A 17,903-nucleotide genomic window follows, 5' to 3' on the forward strand; every position below is an offset into this window, starting at 1 on the left:
GGGCCAGTACATAAACAACTTTGACTTGTGACTGAACTTTGCACTTGCCCTCTCCACCAAGCATGGCTCTCTAAGCTTGACAGATGGGCAGGCAGGTGTCTAAGTGACTTTGGACTGAACTTTGATTCTCTGGCCTCTGCCAGGCAAGGCTCTCTGAGCTTGACTGAGGGGCATGGCCAGGGTTTAAGTGACTTTGAACTGAACTTTGGACCTCTGGCCTTCACCAGGTAGAACTCTCTGAGCTCAACTGGGTAGGTGGGGCCAGGATTTAAGTGACATTGGCCTGAACATTGGGCTTCAGACCTCCACCAGGCAGGTCTTTCTGTGTCCAATTGGTTGAGCATGACCATGGTTTAAGCGAATTTGTATTGAACTTTGGATTAGCCCTCTGCACTGGGTGGAGGCTCTCTGAGCTCAACTGGAAGGGCCATGCCTAGTGCCTGAGTGACACTTATCTGAACTTTAGACCTGTGCCCCCTGCTGCGTGGAAGCCCTCTGAGCATGACTGGGCAGGTGGTGCCCAGTGCTTGAGTGACTTTGTGTGAGCTCAGGACATAGGCTGTTCACAGAGTTGCAGCCCTCAGCGCTCAACTGGCTGGATGGTGCTTAGCACATAAGCATCTCTCCGGAACTCTGGGCACTGCTGCCAACTGGGCAGCCTCATGAGCTTGATTTGGTGGGTGGGGTGAGTGCTGGCACAGCAAATGCGATTGGAACTTTGGTCTAGTACTGCCTATTGATTCTTCCCCCTGGAGACACTGTCTGGGACTGTGGATTCACTACTTGTCTGCCTTTGTTAGTGCAGTGATGGCACTGCAATGGTGAGGAATGGACTCATCAGGGACAACCTAGAAATTCAACAAAAATGTATAATTAATATAGTAAAAAAGAGAAAAAGAGGAAAAAGCTGAAAATACCCATGAGGAGGAATCAGCTGAAGAACTCTGGCAACATGAAAAATCAGAGCAGATCAATGCCTCCTGGGGATGTCAAAGAAAATACAACAGAGAATTCTATCCACAGAGAAATTGCTGAAATGTCAGAAATAGTATTTAGAATATGGATGGCAAATAAGATAATTAGAATGAAGGAAAAGATAGAAACAGAGAACCAAAAAAAAGTTCAGAAGTTGTCTCTAGTGATTAATGAATTCAAAGATAAAGTCACCAAGGATATAGACATAATGAGGAAAGATACAGCAAAGCATAAGGAATTGAAAAAGGTATTTGAGGAGTTTCAAAGTACAGTAGAGTCCCTCAGAAATAGAGTTGGTCAGCATGAAGAAAGAATCTCAGATAAAGAAGACAAGACTTTTGAACTATTCCAAGCATTCAAAAAGGTAGAAAAATGGAAAAAAGGAAAAGAATATTCCCCGAGAGAGTTATGGAATCATTCCAAGAAATCAAACATCTGAATAATAGGGATTCCTGTAGGGGAAGAGGATGGTCCCAAAGGCACAAATTCTCTGCTCCAAGACGTTAAGGCAGAGAACTTCCCATGTATTGTAAGAGACACAGATATTCATATAGTAGATAGTTTCAGAACCCCAGAATGACTCAATTTAAACAAGACATCTTCTAGACACATTGTAATTAATTTTGCCAAATTTTAATTGGCATAAGAAAAATATTACTTACAAACGGAAAAGTATATGGATGACTACAGATCATTCAGCCAAAACTTAACAAGGCAGAAAAGGATGGTCATCAACTTCAACCTTATTAAAAAAGTAATTTCCAGGGTGGTGCCTGTGGCTCAACAAAGTAGGGTGCTGGCCCCATATGCTGGAGGTGGTGGGTTCAAACCAGACCTGGCCAAAAACTGCAATAATAATAAAAATAACTTCCAGCCCAGGATTCTATACCTTGATAAAATTAGTTTCATCTGTTACGGAGAAATCAAATACTTTACTGACACTAACATGCTAAGATTTGTCATGACTCAACCAGCTCTACAGGAAATATGCAGACCCATTCTTTATAACAATCAACAGGAGGGTACACCACCAAAGTAAACCTTCCCAGAAATTAAAGAACAAAGGCTAGCTTCACCATGGTGAGAAGCATAAAATTAAGCTTCGGACTTCTGAAAAATACAATGACCAAAACTCTGCCACATCTATCAATTCTCTCAATTAATGTGAATGGTTTGAACTCTCCTTAAAAAAGGAATAGGCTGGGTGACTAGATACAAAAACTCAGGCCAGATATCTGTTGCCTACAAAAAACTCACCTTACCTCAAAAGATAAAACAAGACTCAGGGTGAAGGGATGGGTAATGATATTCCAGGCAAATGGAAAGCAGAAAAAAGCTGCAGTTGCAATCTTGTATGCAGATACAACTGGATTCAAACCAACAAAAATAATGAAAGACAAAGATAGACATTACATACTAGTCAAGGGAAACACACACTATGAGGAGATTTCAACAGTTAATATCTATGCACCCTACCTGAATGCTCCTCAATATATAAAACAAATCCTAATTTATCTGAACAGTATGTTTATCTTCATGCACTATAATAGCTGGAGATCTTAACATGCCATTAGCAGTACTGGACAGATCCCTCAAGCAGAAACTGAACAATGAAATAATGGACTTAAACAAGACCATAGAACAAATGGACTTAATAGACATTTATAGAACACATTATCATAAAAAAAAACAAATAAACATTCTTCTCATCAGCCCATGGATCATCTTCCAAAATTGATCATATCTTAAGTCACAAGGCTAACCTCAACAAAGTCAAAAGAATAGAAATTATCCCCTATATCTCCCAGACCATCATGGAATAAAAGTTAAACTCAACAGCAACAGAAATCTTCATATTCAAATAAAATAATGGAAAGTAAATAACCTTATGCTGAATGAAAGTTGAGTCATAGATGAGATTATGGAGATCATTAGATTTCTGAAACAAAATGATAATGAAGCCACAAACTATCAAAAACATGTGGGATACTGCAAAGGCAGTCCTGTCTTCATCAAGAAAACAGAAAGAGAAAAAGTCAGCAACCTAATGGTCCATGTAAGGCAACTGGAAGAGGAAGAACAATCTAATTCCAAACCCAGCAAAAGAAAGCAAATAACCAAACTTAGAGCAGAACTAAATGAAATGGAAAACTAAATAATTATTCAGAAGAAACAAAAAGTTGGTTCAAATTATTGAATAATAATTTGTTTATTTCAATGAAACAAAGGTTGGTTCATGAAAATGATTAATGAAATTGATAAAACCTTGCCTAGACTAACCTGAAATAGAAAAACAAGACCTCTAAAAACTACAATCAGAAATGAAAAAGTGGATATAACAATGGATACCACAGAAATACAAATGATTCTCAACAATGACTACAAAAAAATCTAATCCCAGAAATAAGAAAATGTAGAGGATGGACCAATATCTGGAAGCAAAATATCTTCCAAAACTCAGAGTTCTCCACAGAGTACTCAAACATATTAGCAAGAAAAGAACAAGTGATCCCATCTCAGGGTGGGCAGGGGACTTGAAGAGAAACTTCTCTGAAGAAGACAGGCACATGGCCTACAGACACATGAAAAAATGCTCATCATTTTTAATCATCAGAGAAATGCAAATCAAAACTACTTTGAGATATCATCTAACTCCAGTAAGATTAGCCCACATCGCAGAATCCCCAAACCAAAGATGTTTGAATGGATGTGGAGAAAAGGGAACATTTCTACATTGCTGGTGGGAATGTAAACTAATAGATTTCTTTTGGAAAGATGTTTGGAGAACACTTAGAAATCTAAATATAGACCTGCCATTCGATCCTACAATTCCTCTACTAGGTATATATCCATAAGATGAAAAATCACATTACAACAAAGATATATGTACCATAATGCTTATTGCAGCCCAATTAATAATTGCTAAGTCATGGAAGAAGCCCAAGTGCCCATCAACACATGAATGGACCAATATATTGTGGTATATGTACACCATGGAATATTATGATGCCTTAAAGAAAGATGGAGACTTTACCTCTTACATGTTTACATGGATGGAGCTGGAACATATTCTTCTTAGCAAAGTATCTCAAGAATAGATGAAAAAGTATCCAATGTACTCAGTCTTACTATGAAACCAATTTATAGATTTCATATGAAAGCTATAACCCAATTATAGCCCAAGAAGAAGGGTTAAGGGGAGAGGGAGGATGGGTAGATGGAGAGTAATTGGTGGGACCACACCTATGGTTCATCTTGCAAGGGTACATATGAAATTTACTAGGTGTAGGATATAAATGTCTTAACACAATAACTAAGAAAATGCCGTGAAGTATGTTAACCAGTTTGATGAAAACATTTCAAATTGTATACAAAACCAGCACATTGTACCCCATGATTGCATTAATGTACACAGCTATGAGTTAATAAAAAAGAAAAAAAGAAAAAAAAAGAACCATTGTCATATTTTAAAGATTTTGAAAAAATAGTACTTCATTTTATATGGAATCTGAAAAAACCTGGAATAGCCAATATATTACTTGGAAATAAAAGCAAATCAGGAGGTATCACATTACCAGACTTAAGGCTATGCTATAGATCTATAGTGATCAAAATAGCATTGTACTGAAACAAAAATAGAGGTGGAGATATATGAAAGAAAATAGAGAACCAAGCGATGACCACAGTCACTTTTCATCAGTTTTTATTTGATAATGTTATTAATACATTCATTGTGGGAAAGATTCCTTATTTAATAAATTGTGCTGGGTGAACTGGTTGGTGACCTTTAGAAGACTAAAACTGGACCCTCACCTTTCACCGCTAACAAATATTGCTTGTCACTGGATAAAAGATTTAAACTTAACACATGAAGCTATAAAAATAGTAGAAAAGATTGTAGGGAAAATGCTTGAAAAAATTGGCCTAGGAAAATATTTTATGGGAGGAACTCCCCGGCAATTAAAGCAACACCAAAAATATATTACTGGTATCTGATCAAACAAAAAAGCTTCTGCACAGCCAAGAGCACAGTAAGTAAAGCAAGCAGACACCCTTAAGGATGGGAGAAGATATTTGCAGGTTATGTTTCTGACAAAGGTCTGATAATTGGAATCCACAGAGAAAAACTAATCAATAAGAAAAGAACAAATAACCCCCTTTCTTTGTGGGCAAGAGACTTGAACAGAACCTTCAGTGAAGAAGACAGGCACCTGGCCTACAAACACATGAAACCGCTCATCATCTTTAATCATCAGAGAAATGCAAATCAAAACCATTTTGAGATTTCATCTAACTCCAGTAAGAGTAGCCCACATTACAAAATCCCTAAACTACATGTTGGTATGGAAGTGAAGAGAAGGGAACACATCTACAGTGCTGGTGGGAATGCAAGCTAATACAGCCTTTTTTGGAAAGAAGTTTGGAGAATACTCAAGGAATTAAAGTAGACCGACCATTTGATCCTGCAATTCCTCTACCAGGTGTATACTAAGATGACCAAAATCATTTTATAACAATGATATTTACAGCAGAATGTTTATTGCAGCCCAATTCATATTTGCCAAGTCATGGAAGCAGTCCAAGTACCCATCGACCCATGAATGGATTAACAAATTGTGGTATATGTATACCATAGAATACTATGCAGCCATGACAAATGGAGACTTTACATCTTCTGTGTTTACCTGGATGGAGCTGGAATATATTCCTCTTAGTAAAGTATCTCAAGAATGGAAGAAAAAGTACCCAATGTACTCAATACTATTATCAAACCAATATATAATCACTTGCACATTCATATGAATGATAAAACACAACTATAGTCCAGAAAGAAGGAGAAAGAGGAGATGAGAGGGGAGAGGTCAAGAGGAGGGAGGGTATTTGGTGGGACCTCAGCTAATGTGCACATTCACAATGGTACATTTCTAAACTATGAAGAGTAGAGTACAAATGTCTTACCACAACAAATAAGTGAGGTGATGGTTATGTTAATAAGTTTGATGTAAGCATTCCACATTGTATATCAAATCAGCAGTTTGTATCTCATAAATTCATTAATGTACACAGTTATTATTTAATAAAAATTAGGAAACAGTTTCATCTATCACTGGACAAGAGTCATGAACAGAACCTTTTCTGAGGAAGTCAGATGAATGGCTAACAAACATTTGAAAAAATACTCATCATTCCTAATCATCAGATAAATACTAATCAAAACCAATCTGAGATATCATCTAACCATATTGATTATGGCCCACATCACAATGTTCCAAAGTCGCAGATGCTGGCGCAGATGTGGAGACAGGAACACTTTTACAGTCTTGGTGGGTCTGCAAACTAAAACAGCCTCTTTGGATAGAAATATGGAGAAACCTCAAAGAACTCAATTTAGACCTCCCAACTGATATTGCCATCCCATTACTAGGCATCTACCTAGAAGAAAATAGTCATTTTATCATAAGGAAATTTGCACTGGTTTGTTTATTGCAGTTCTATTTACAATTGCCAAAATGTGGAAACAGTCTAAATTCCCATCGACCCAAGAATGGATTAAGAAAGTCTGGTATATGTATACCATGTAATACTAAGCATTCATAATAAGTTAAAGATTTCATGTCTGGATGGAGTTGAAGTACATTCTTCAGTATCGCAAGTATTGAAAAGTACAAATATCCAATGTACTCAATACTAATATGAAGCCTGTAGACATTCTAATACATATGCATATAAAACAAAAACTCAATTCAATTCATGTAGTGGGGACTGAGGAGAGAAGAGGAGGGGATTGGTATGGTCCCACTTAATGGGCACAATGTAAGGGTGTATGGCACACCTTTTGTGTGGGGGAGGCAACTAGACAAGGGACTCTACCTAATAAATGCAAAGATTGTTACCTAGGTGTTTATATCCTCACATTAACTTGAAATTAAAAAATAATAATGTTAAGTAAAATAAAAATGGTTTCTTCATAGTGATGTATCAAAAAAGATACACGAGAATTATGAAATCTTAACAAACAATATGTAGGTTCCTCAAATAATTATAAATAGAACCACCACTTGACCCACCAATCCCTCTTCTGGGTATATACTCCTTTGTTCATTGTAGCAATATTCACAAAATCTAAGATATGGAAAAAACTGAAGTGTCTGTGGAAGGATTAACAGGTAAGAAAATTGAGGCATACACATATATACACAACAGATTATTATTCAGCTTTAGAAAAGAAGATAATCCTGCCATCTGCAGCAACATGCATGAACATACAGGGCATTATGTTAAGTGATATAAGCTACAAATAGAAAGGAAAATAGTGGAAAATAGTATATAATATCTTTATGTGTAGAATCCTAAAAGAAAGTAGAATGTATAGAAATAGAATAGAATGGTGATTAACTGAGTCAGGCGGGACAGGGATGGAGAGATGTAGGCCATAGTGTACAAAGCAAGTAGTCATGAAGGATGAATAAATGTATATAATTTGAAGTACAGCATGGGGACTATAATTAAAAATCTTGTATACTGGAAATTTTTTAATGAAGTGGACTTTAGGTGCTCTTATTACAAAAATAGGTAATTATATTGAGATGTTGTATATGTTAAATTGCTTACCTATAGCAATCATTTCACTATGTATTGGTATTTCAAAACATCTTGTTGTATACTTAAAATTTTTATTATAACCTTGTTTATATATAATTATAAATTACAAGCTTATTTTGCTTAATCCTTTTAATTACCATGTAAAGCAGACATGCTAGAAGACATTAGCATCATTTCACAGGCAAAAATGGAAACACTACTCTCATATTTAGCATAAAACAGAGTTGGGATTTTAACCCTGGCTTCCATGCTCACCACTGCTGTTTTCTCCTGAATTTGTGATACATCATTTTAAAATAATCTGATTTTACAGCACTTTAAAATATAAGAATAGCATTTATAGCATGTATTTCTGGCACGTTAACTCTGAAGCCAACAAATCTAATTAATTATCTCATAACCTGGCACATTTTAATGTACTGTTACCTCTACTGCAACTTGACATCTATGTTTGAGGGCCCATGAGCCAAAATTGTAGTAAAGTTGATCTGAAAGGGCCAGGGACAAAATGGCCAAGCATACTTCCAAGTTTAACCTAGGCCTGGTACATCCTCACCAACTGCACAGATGGCAAGCTGAGGCAACCAAGTGAAGGCTCACTCAGGACTGGATGCCAATGAAAAATTCAAGCAGTATCAGACTGATGTCTTTGAGGATTAGTATCCTCAGAAGCCCTGTTGCTGGTCTACCACATTATTAACAGTAGGACAAAGGGCAATAACTTTGGAGTCTAGAATAAGCAAGGAAAATGTTAATTAGCTATCTTCAAGATGCCTAAAAAGCCAAATGGCCCTAATTTCTTCCATGTTAAACCAAGAAAATGGTTTATTTCTTCCTGATCTCAGTTTTAAGAAGAGAGCAGATCATTAGAGAAAATAGGAAATTCTATCCTAAAGCCTGGGGGTTGGGGTGTGGCTGGGGGGTGATGGTGCATTTCCCAGAGTTGAGGATTCAGAGGGCAATAAAATCTACCACTGTGAAGGGAAAAAGCAATCTAGGTTAGCTTTGGTCTTTCACAGGACAATGAAACCAGGGAATAGTAAGATCAGGACTTGGATGACAAATCCTGGTAATAGCAAGACTTCTTCATGTGTAGTACAAAAGTCCACAGGGGGAAGAGTCTATGAATACACTTAAAATTGTAAGTAAAATTTTGAGTACATGAGTATACCTGACAAAGGGGATAGTTTGTTGTCAAACCCTGAACTAGAGAAAGAGAATAAACCAGTTATAGGCTAGGATACAAAATCCACCAGATAACACAGCCAGCCACATCTGAGCATTCTCAAAGCCATCACTGAAAACTTGGATCATGGATTCACAGAAGAGACAACTGAGTACTTGTTAGTGCACTCTTCTTCCTAAATGTATGTCAAATCTTTTCAAAACAAAGCTCCAGAACATGGTCCACTGTTGCTGGAATCTTAGGGATCCTTGTCCATATGCTTGGATAATTCATTCAACAATATTAAACCCCATGATACAATTTCTGACAGGGCAGGGCTCCTTTGTCCATGGTATGTGCTAATTTCAGAGGTGGCAGTAAAGTGGAAAACACTGGAATTTTTCCTTGGAAGTGGACTGTGATGAGAGTTTCCTGCCATGAGCATAACCTATTATATTTCTCCTGACCCTTTCCTTTGTTTTTGAAGACAGAGTTAAAATAATCTTCTCTGAGATATTTGGTAACAATTCCAAAAGCAAAAAAAATGCACACTCCCAGTGCACTTTAGACTTTAAATTTTTATAATAAAATCAAAGAACTAAATAAATACACATTTAGAAAGGAACAGAGTTACTGCCTTCCAAATGGAAAAAGCCATAGCTTTGCTGCTGGAATCTATGTCAAAGTCTCTGTTAAGTTTACTGCATATAGAATATTGACCGTGGCTAATTCCTCTGGATTTCCAGGGATGCTACATCTCAAATTAATTTCAATGATCTTAAAATTCTGCAACTAATTTGAAAAAAGTTATAGTTGGAAAATGGCACAGGCTTTATTACCTGGTGAAATAATAAAAGGACACAGAACATTCAGAAAGGCAACAGAGCCATAAAGATAAAATTTATTGGCAAATCTGCCCTGTAAGAAAATATTAAGGAACTCAGATTACTGCTTCCTCCCCAGGAGAAGGCTGAGGGAGTTCTTTGTGGGTTTCAAATACAAACAGGCTCTGACTCACAGCTATTTGAATTTAAGAATCATCCTTTTATACATTGAGGCTCATTCTGGTTGGGTGCATAAATGTTGATAATTGAAATCTCATTGTGTTGAGTGTTTCCTTTAACAAATATGAAGTGACCATAATTATTTTTCCTTACTTTTGCTGGTTTAAAGCCTATTGTATCTGCAAATAAAATTGCAACACCTGCTTTTTTCTGATTTCCATTTGCCTGAATTATAGATGACCATCCCTTCACCCCGAGTCTATGTTTATCTTTTAAGGAAAGGTGAGATTCTTGAATGCAGCATATGTCGGGCCTGAGTTTTTGTATCCAGTCAGCCAACCTGTGCCTCTTTAGAGGGTGATTTAAGCCATTCACATTAATTGAGAGTATTGATAAGCCAGATAGTATTTTGGGTATCTAGTTTTTCAAAAGTCCAGTGGACATTTTTAATCCTTTCACCACTATGGAAATTGGAATTTAATCAAAAGTTTCTGAGTGAGTTTACTTTTGTGGTGGAGGATTGTGTTGTTCATTATGGGAGATAGGTCTGAGAATATCCTGGAGAGCTGGTTTAGTTATGGCAAATTTCTTCAATGTGTGAATGTCATTAAAGTAATTTCTCCATCATAAATGAAACTCAGCTTAGCTGGATACAGGATCCTGGGTTGAAAGTTATTTTGTTTAAGGAGATTAAATGTTGATGACCACCCTCTTCTGGCTTGAAAGGATTCAGAAGAGAGATCTGCACTATTCTAATGTTATTCCCCTTGTAAGTTATGGTTTTCTTATGTCTTACAGCTTGCAGAATTTTCTCCTTCATATTAACTTTGGTGAAGCTAATTATAATGTGTCTATGATAATTTTTATTTGGATTGAGTCGTGCCAGTATTCTGAAACTGTATTTCAGAATCTCTTTTCATGTTTGGAAAATTCTCTTTGATTATTTCATGAAGTAAAGCATCTGTATCCTTTGCAGCAACCTCATTACCTTCAGGTATTCTTATAAGGCGAATATTAGATCTCTTTAAATTATCCCAGAGCTCTCTGAGAGAATGATTCATTTTTGTTCTCCACTTTTTTCCTCTGAGCATTTGGGAGTGTTCAAAAGCTTTGTCTTCAATGTCAGAGATCCTTTCTTCTACCTGCTCCATTCTGTTACTGAGAGATTCTACTCTATTTCTCAGATCTTTGATGGCTGCAAATTCTTGCCTCAAGGTGTCAAAATCTTTGGTGATTTTGTCTTTGAATTCATTGAATTCTTGAGACATCTTTTGAATTACTTCTTGAAATTCTAATTCCATCTTTACCTCCATTCTGTTGATCTTATTTGCTATCCAAATTCTGAACTTGATTTCTTATATCTCAGCCATTTGTTTATGAATAGGATCTTATTATTCATGTTGCCAGAGCTTTTTTGCAATTTATAATCACTCACACTTGCATATGAAAAATGAAACACGACTATAGCCTAGGATGAGGGATGAGAGGAGGGAGAGGGGAAGAGAGAGAGGTGGGTCGATAGAGGGAGGATTAGTAGGGGGACCACACCTATGGAGCATATTGCAAGTACAAGTTGGATCTATCAGGTATAGAACACCAATGTCTTAATGCTGTAATTGGGTAAATGAGGTGAAGCCCATGTTGATTATTAGGATTATTATTATTATTATTTGTACAAATAATCAACATATTGAATACCATAATGGATTAAATGTATTTATGATCTATATACAAATGATGTAATAAAAATAAATAAATAAAAGAAACTCTTTAGGGTAAGTCTGTTGCCCTAACACCTGGCCTTATACTTTTCTCTGAATGTCAGAGGATGATTGATTAATAAAATGAATACTCGACACACACACACACAAAGAATCATCCTGACAATCCTACCCAACTTATTATTCATGACACTTATGATAGGCAGGACCATGCCATCATTTGGAGAAAACAGATCCCAATTTGGATAGAGTGGAGTTCTACTATAATCTCTAATATTTATTATATAAGCTACAAGGAAACTTATAATGAGGAAAAGCAGTAATCAACAGGCATCTCTGAATCATTTCTGCAAAAAGCTAAAATATAGTCCTAGGTCCATCCAAAGTCTTCAAAAATTTAACAGTTTCAGGCGGTGCCTGTGGCTCAAGGAGTAGGGCGCCAGTCCTATATGCCGAAGGTGGTGGGTTCAAACCTAGCCCTAGCCAAAAACCACAAAAAAAAAGAAATTAAAAAAAAAAAATTAACAGTTTCCCGAGAATACTACATAGATCTGTATTCTTTCAATGTGTGCACTTTTCTATGCATTTGTATATTAATTAAACATTTTATTCAGTAATCTCATCATAAAATCCTATTCAATATGTTTATTTCATAAAAGTGTTTCTTTACATAATAATTTACTATAGTAAAATAAGGCAGGGATTTGAAAGAAGAAAAAGGCTTTTCATAGTTCCTGATTGTGATATTACATTTTAACATATTTTATCATTTTATGTACATTTTGAAATGTTTTAAATTATTCAATGTATATGTATATCATTTATAGTAAACGAAATATTATGTAGTATATTTTGGGCTAGGAATAAAATGCTGACATCATTCTTTAAAGAAATTAAACCTAACACACACATATAATTTCAACTTACAACATGTTCTTAGTACAAGTCTAAGAACTGTTTGTATGTGACCAGTTATACACAGAAAACAAGGGCAACCAAGGGTAGCACACAATCGACTAGACAAATATTATAGCATGAAATCTCATATTACAGAATAGTACAGATTCTTAATAGTCAAAATAGTTGTTAAATACTGACATGGGTCATAAAGGAGAGTTTCAGAGTTTCCAATAAACTTACAAAACCCTCAGCTTTCTGAGATGGCATAATGACCTTTCTAAAGCTAAAGGTGGCTTATAGTACATGATTTTATGATTTATGTAAGAATCAGCTGAATGCTGCAGGTAACAATACTGGTACACAATCACAACACAGTGTCTAACTTGACATGTTTTAGGGTCAAAGGATATGAAGAATAAATATATGAAAGTACTTTGTTAACTCAAAAATAATATACTAATTTATTATAATTAAATATTTTTTGAAAAAGTATAGATGGAGGCTACTTTTTAAAACCCTCTTCATAACATGATGTTAAATCTACACTTAAAGTGTTCCACTTGCAGAAGGCTCCAATATGAATAGTTTTTTTACATTGTGTAGTTATTTCAAACTAGGTTAAGACCTGATAAGTCTTTGACTTCTGTTAGAGTTTGGTATTCATTTTTTAATACAAAGGTAAGACTTTGTATTACTTGTGATTGCTGTAAGTAAAAATCTGTTTAGAAATATTGAAAGCTTAAGGAAAGTAGGTCAAAATACAGTCAATTTTCCAATAGTCAGCAGAAGGAGTTGAGGGAGTTGCTTGTGGTATACGTTCTTTGGCTGGGCAAAAACTGTTTTCTTCTTAAACTATGAATTTAGGAAGTTACTGTCTTTTCCTTAGTCCTAGTAATGTTTTTTTTTTTTTTTGAAAACTGGACTTCTGGGTAGAGAACCTGGGCATGCATAATTTAACTGGGTAAAAAGTTAGAAAGGTTTCCTTTCTACATTTGCTCTCACCTCAATGTGTTTCCATTTCTTCATTCAGCTTCTTTTACCTCAGGTGCAGTTTGTGATAATTTCAAGTTCTTACTTAAAATTGCTGACAGCACCAATAGCCAAAAACTACTCTCTGGCGGCTGGATTTAGCAACATATACAAATGTTGGAGGAAAAAATAGGTATATAAACAGGTAGAGACAAAGAACAGGGATTAGAATAGGGATACATAACATGAGAACTTAACTTTTAGCTCTTCACAAAAAGTCACAAGAATAATCCAATGATCTGGTGGTAGAAAGTTAGAAGATCAAATTTATACTTCCTTGTATTGCCTTTGGCTTTCTGTCTTTTAGAAAATTAAACTACATCCAGGTGTAGGCCTGTATCCATTAATTTTTTATTTTTTAGTGTATTTAAGCCATTCTAAAAGGGAATGAATATACGATTTTGAGGAAAATTTAACCAATGTGAATGAAGGAGGGTGGAGAATGGTGAATTGTTGATTGAACTAAAGCTTCACATTCAAGAATACTGCCACCTAGAAGGACTATTTACAAACAGGTACAGAACTTTTATTGTTTCATGGTTTATCTATTTATATAAATTGCAGTACAAAGCTAGTAAGGAGCCTCCTAAGTTTCTATGTAATCCTACTGAAGCTGCCACATTTGCTAAACATATCTGGCCATACTTGCCCTGCTCCAAGTAGAAGGAATGTATGAGGTTGACATGCTTATAAAATCTTTTTGGACACTTACAATGTTAAATTAGTTGTATAAATGTGGACTTTATAGTGCTTGGTCTCCTGGGTGGAGAAAAGACTTACTTCTGAGCTCATTTACCTTGGTTGTCAACCTCATCGTCTTCCCAGGGTTCTTCATTTGCAAGCAGAGGGTTCTGTAACTCATTCATAGATCTCATAGGGAAGGAGTGTCCATCACCAGGGCTGAAAGGAAAAGAAAATCTGTAAGTTGCTGTAGACTTTCTGTGAAGATAATAATCCTCTTAGAAATAGGAGAAGGGTTCTCGGGAATAGGCTTTTATAACAGCATTGTTCTCAATTTCTATACCTTGTTTGTCTGTCTGCATCAATGCTGACTGTTTTCATTTGTAAGCAATGCTTTAACTTGATTCCCATGATGCCCAGGATGGCAAAATGCACGTACAGCAAGCTTCATAAGTACCATTTGATGATGATGACCCCAATTTATATCCCATTATCTTATTGCTTTGATTCGAAATTTTCAGGAAAGATTAGCACACTCAGAATTGAATATAGTGGAGAAAAGGTGCTTCAAATTGGTGAGAGATAACGCTTGAACACCCTATTATTTATTTGTCTTGAATGGCAGAAAGGTTATTAGGATCTAGGGGAAAGATAGTCAAAGTGAGGCATCTCTAGAGTGTGGGTTTTGGGGGCAATTATCTACATGTGATATTTCCAATTATCCCACTTTGCGGGTATCTATGATAAATTAGGGTCACCTTTCTGGTTAATTTTTGGCCATTAAGGTATGGGATGCATTGGAGAGAAGTGAGCTGGCTCTTGCTAGAATAGGTTACACTTTGAAAGTTTGAGTCTATATATCTGACTGTATTCCAAATTTTTTTTATTTTTATTATTTATTAAATCATAAACACATAGATCATGTATACATCAATGCATTTATGGGGTACAATATGCTGAATTCATATAGAATTAGGAATGCTTACATCACACTGGTTAATATATAACTAATCTCACTTACTTAATTATTGTGTTAAGCCATTTATACTCTATACTTCATAGATCTGACATGTATTATTGCATTATGCACCATAGATGTAATCCCACCATTCACCCTCCCTCAATTTGATCTCCTGCTCCCCTCCCATACCCCTCCCCTTCCTTCATCCTAGGCCATAGCTGTGATATATTCTTCATATGAAAGTGTGAGTGATTGTAAATTGATTTCATAATAGAACTGAGTACATTGGATATTTTTTCTTCCACTCTTGAGATACTTTACTAAGTAGGATATGTTCCAGCTCCATCCATATAAATGTAAAAGAGGTAAAGCCTCCATCTTTTTTAATGCTGTATAATATTCCATGGTATGCATATACCACAATTTATTAATCCATTCATGGGTCAATAGGCACTTGGGCTTCTTCCATTACTTGGCTATCATGAATTGAGCTGCAATGAACAACCTGGTGCAAATATCTTTGTTATAAAGTTATTTTTGGTCTTCTGGATATATACCTAGTAGAGGAATTACAGGATCAAACAGCAGGTCTACTTTTAGATCCCTGAGTATTCTCCACATTTCTTTACAAAAGGGATGTATTGGCTTGCATTCCCACTAGCAGTGCAGAAGTGTTCCCTTTTCTTCACATCCATGCCAACATCTGTATTTTTGGGATTTTGTTATGTGAGCCACTCTTACTGGAGTTAGAGGATATCTCCAAATGGTTTTGATTTGCATTTCTCTGATGATTAAAGATGATGAGCATTTTTTCATGTGTTTGTAGGCCATGCACCTGTTCTGTCGTCATCAGAGACGTTTCTGTTCAAGTCGCTGGCTCACATAGAAATGGGGTTATTTGTTCTTTTCTTATTGATACGTTTGAGTTCTGTGTGGATTATGGTTATCAGACCTTTGTCAGATGCATAACCTGCAAATATCCTCTCCCATTCTAAGGGCTATCTGCGTGCTTTACTTACTGTGCTCTTGGCTGTGCAGAAGCTTTTTAGTTTCATCAGATCCCAGTAATGTATTTTTGGTGTTGCTTCAATTGCCTGGAGGGGGTAGGGGGGTCCTCATAAAGTATTCTACAAGGCCAATTTCTTCAATTTTCCCCCTGCATTATCTCCAAGAATGTTTATAGTTTCATGTCTTAAGTTTAAATCTTTTATCCTGTGAGAGTCTGAGTCCAGTTTCAGTCTTCGACAAGTTGCAAACCAGTTCTCCCAGCACCCTTTATTAAATAGAGAATCTTTCCTTCAATTTATATTTTTGATGAGCTTATCAAAGATCAAATGATGATAAGTGTCTGGGTTCATCTCTTGATTCTCTATTCTGTTCCATACATCTACCTCTCCATTTTTGTGCCAATACCATGCTGTTTTGATCACTACAGATTTATAGTATAGTTTGAAGTCTGGTAGTGTGATGCCTCCTGATTTGTTTTTATTTCTGAGTAATATCTTGACTATTCAAAGATTTTTTTGGTTCCATGTAAAACGAAGTACTATTCCCCCCCCCATCTTTAAAGTATGACAATGGTGCTTTGATAAGGATTTCATTAAATTTGTAAATTGCTTTGGGTAATATGGACATTTTAACAATGTTGATTCTTCCCCGTCATGAGCATGGTATGTTTTTCCATTTGTTAACATCTTTAGCTATTTCTTTTATCAGAGTTTCATAATTCTCTTTCTAGAGATCTTTTATGTCCTTTGTTAGGTAAATTCCCAAACATTTCATCTTATTTGGCACACCTGTAAAGGGAATAGAGTTCTTGACTATTGTTTCAGCTTCACTATTATTGGTATATATAAAAGCTACTAATTTGTGAGTATTGATTTTGTATCCTGAGATGCTACTGTATTCCTTTATCACTTCTAAGATTTTTGTAGTTGAGTCCCTGGGGTTTTCCAGGTATAAAATCATATCTGCAAAAAGTGAAAGTTTGATATCCTTTGACAGTATATGGATACCCTTGATTGCCTTCTCTTGCCTGATTGCGATGGCTAACACTTCCATTACAATGTTAAAAAGCAGTGGAGAGTGTGGGCAACCTTGCCTAGTTCCTGATCTGAGTGGAAATGTTTTCACTTGTACTCCATTCAATATGATATTGGCTGTTGGTTTACTATAGATGGCCTCTGTCAGTTTAAAAAGTCCCTTCTATATCTATATTCTTAAGTGCGCTGATCATGAAAGGATGCTGGATATTGTCAAAAGCTTTTTTTGCATCTATTGAGAGAATCATATGGTCTTTGTTTTTTAGTTTGTTTATGTGATGTATTATATTTATAGATTTATGTTGTATTTATAGATTTGTTGTATTTATAGATTTATGTTGTATTTATAGATTTATATTGAACCAACCTTGAGACCCTGGGATAAAACCCACTTGGTCATGGTGTATTCATTTGGTATGTTGCTGGATTCTGTATTCCAAATGTAAAGCTAAGTTACTTTTGGATTATTCATTTGATATTACCTATGTTTTCTCCTGTTCATGACTGCTTAATTAAAAGTTGACAGATTTATTGACAGTACTCTACAAAGAATGTACTATAAGTAAATAGGCTTTGATAATTTTTGTTTATGGCCTTTATTCCAGAGAAGGCTTATTTTATTTTATTAATGTGAGGGTACAAACAACTTAGGTACAACATCTACATATGTTAGGTAGAGACCCTCTTGTAGTTGTGTCCCGTACCCAAAAAGAGTGCCAATACCTTACTCTGTGTCTATTAAGTGGAAGCAGAACAATCTCCTCTGCTCCTCCTTTCTTCCCCCCTCATTCATTCCTCTTCTCCCCAACTTAAATTGAATTG

At 35.8% G+C, this 17,903-nt stretch overlaps 1 protein-coding gene across 7 annotated transcripts in view; it reads right to left on the minus strand.

Moving 5' to 3' along the window:
- The window catches only part of ZDHHC15 (zinc finger DHHC-type palmitoyltransferase 15), a 266,553-nt gene that overhangs the window by 68,969 nt on the left and 179,681 nt on the right, over positions 1-17,903 (minus strand). For all 7 annotated transcript variants that reach the window (XR_008377646.1, XR_008377645.1, XR_008377643.1 and 4 more), the window contains one exon: positions 14,194-14,297. Coding sequence is in view for 1 of the 7 variants with exons in the window: in XM_053580276.1 (XP_053436251.1) it covers positions 14,194-14,297 (104 nt within the window). In the remaining 6 variants the exon portion in view is untranslated. The remainder of the gene's footprint in view (positions 1-14,193; positions 14,298-17,903) is intronic.

This window comes from Nycticebus coucang, chromosome X (assembly GCF_027406575.1).
Source record: "Nycticebus coucang isolate mNycCou1 chromosome X, mNycCou1.pri, whole genome shotgun sequence".
NCBI classification, from domain to species: Eukaryota; Metazoa; Chordata; class Mammalia; order Primates; family Lorisidae; genus Nycticebus; species Nycticebus coucang.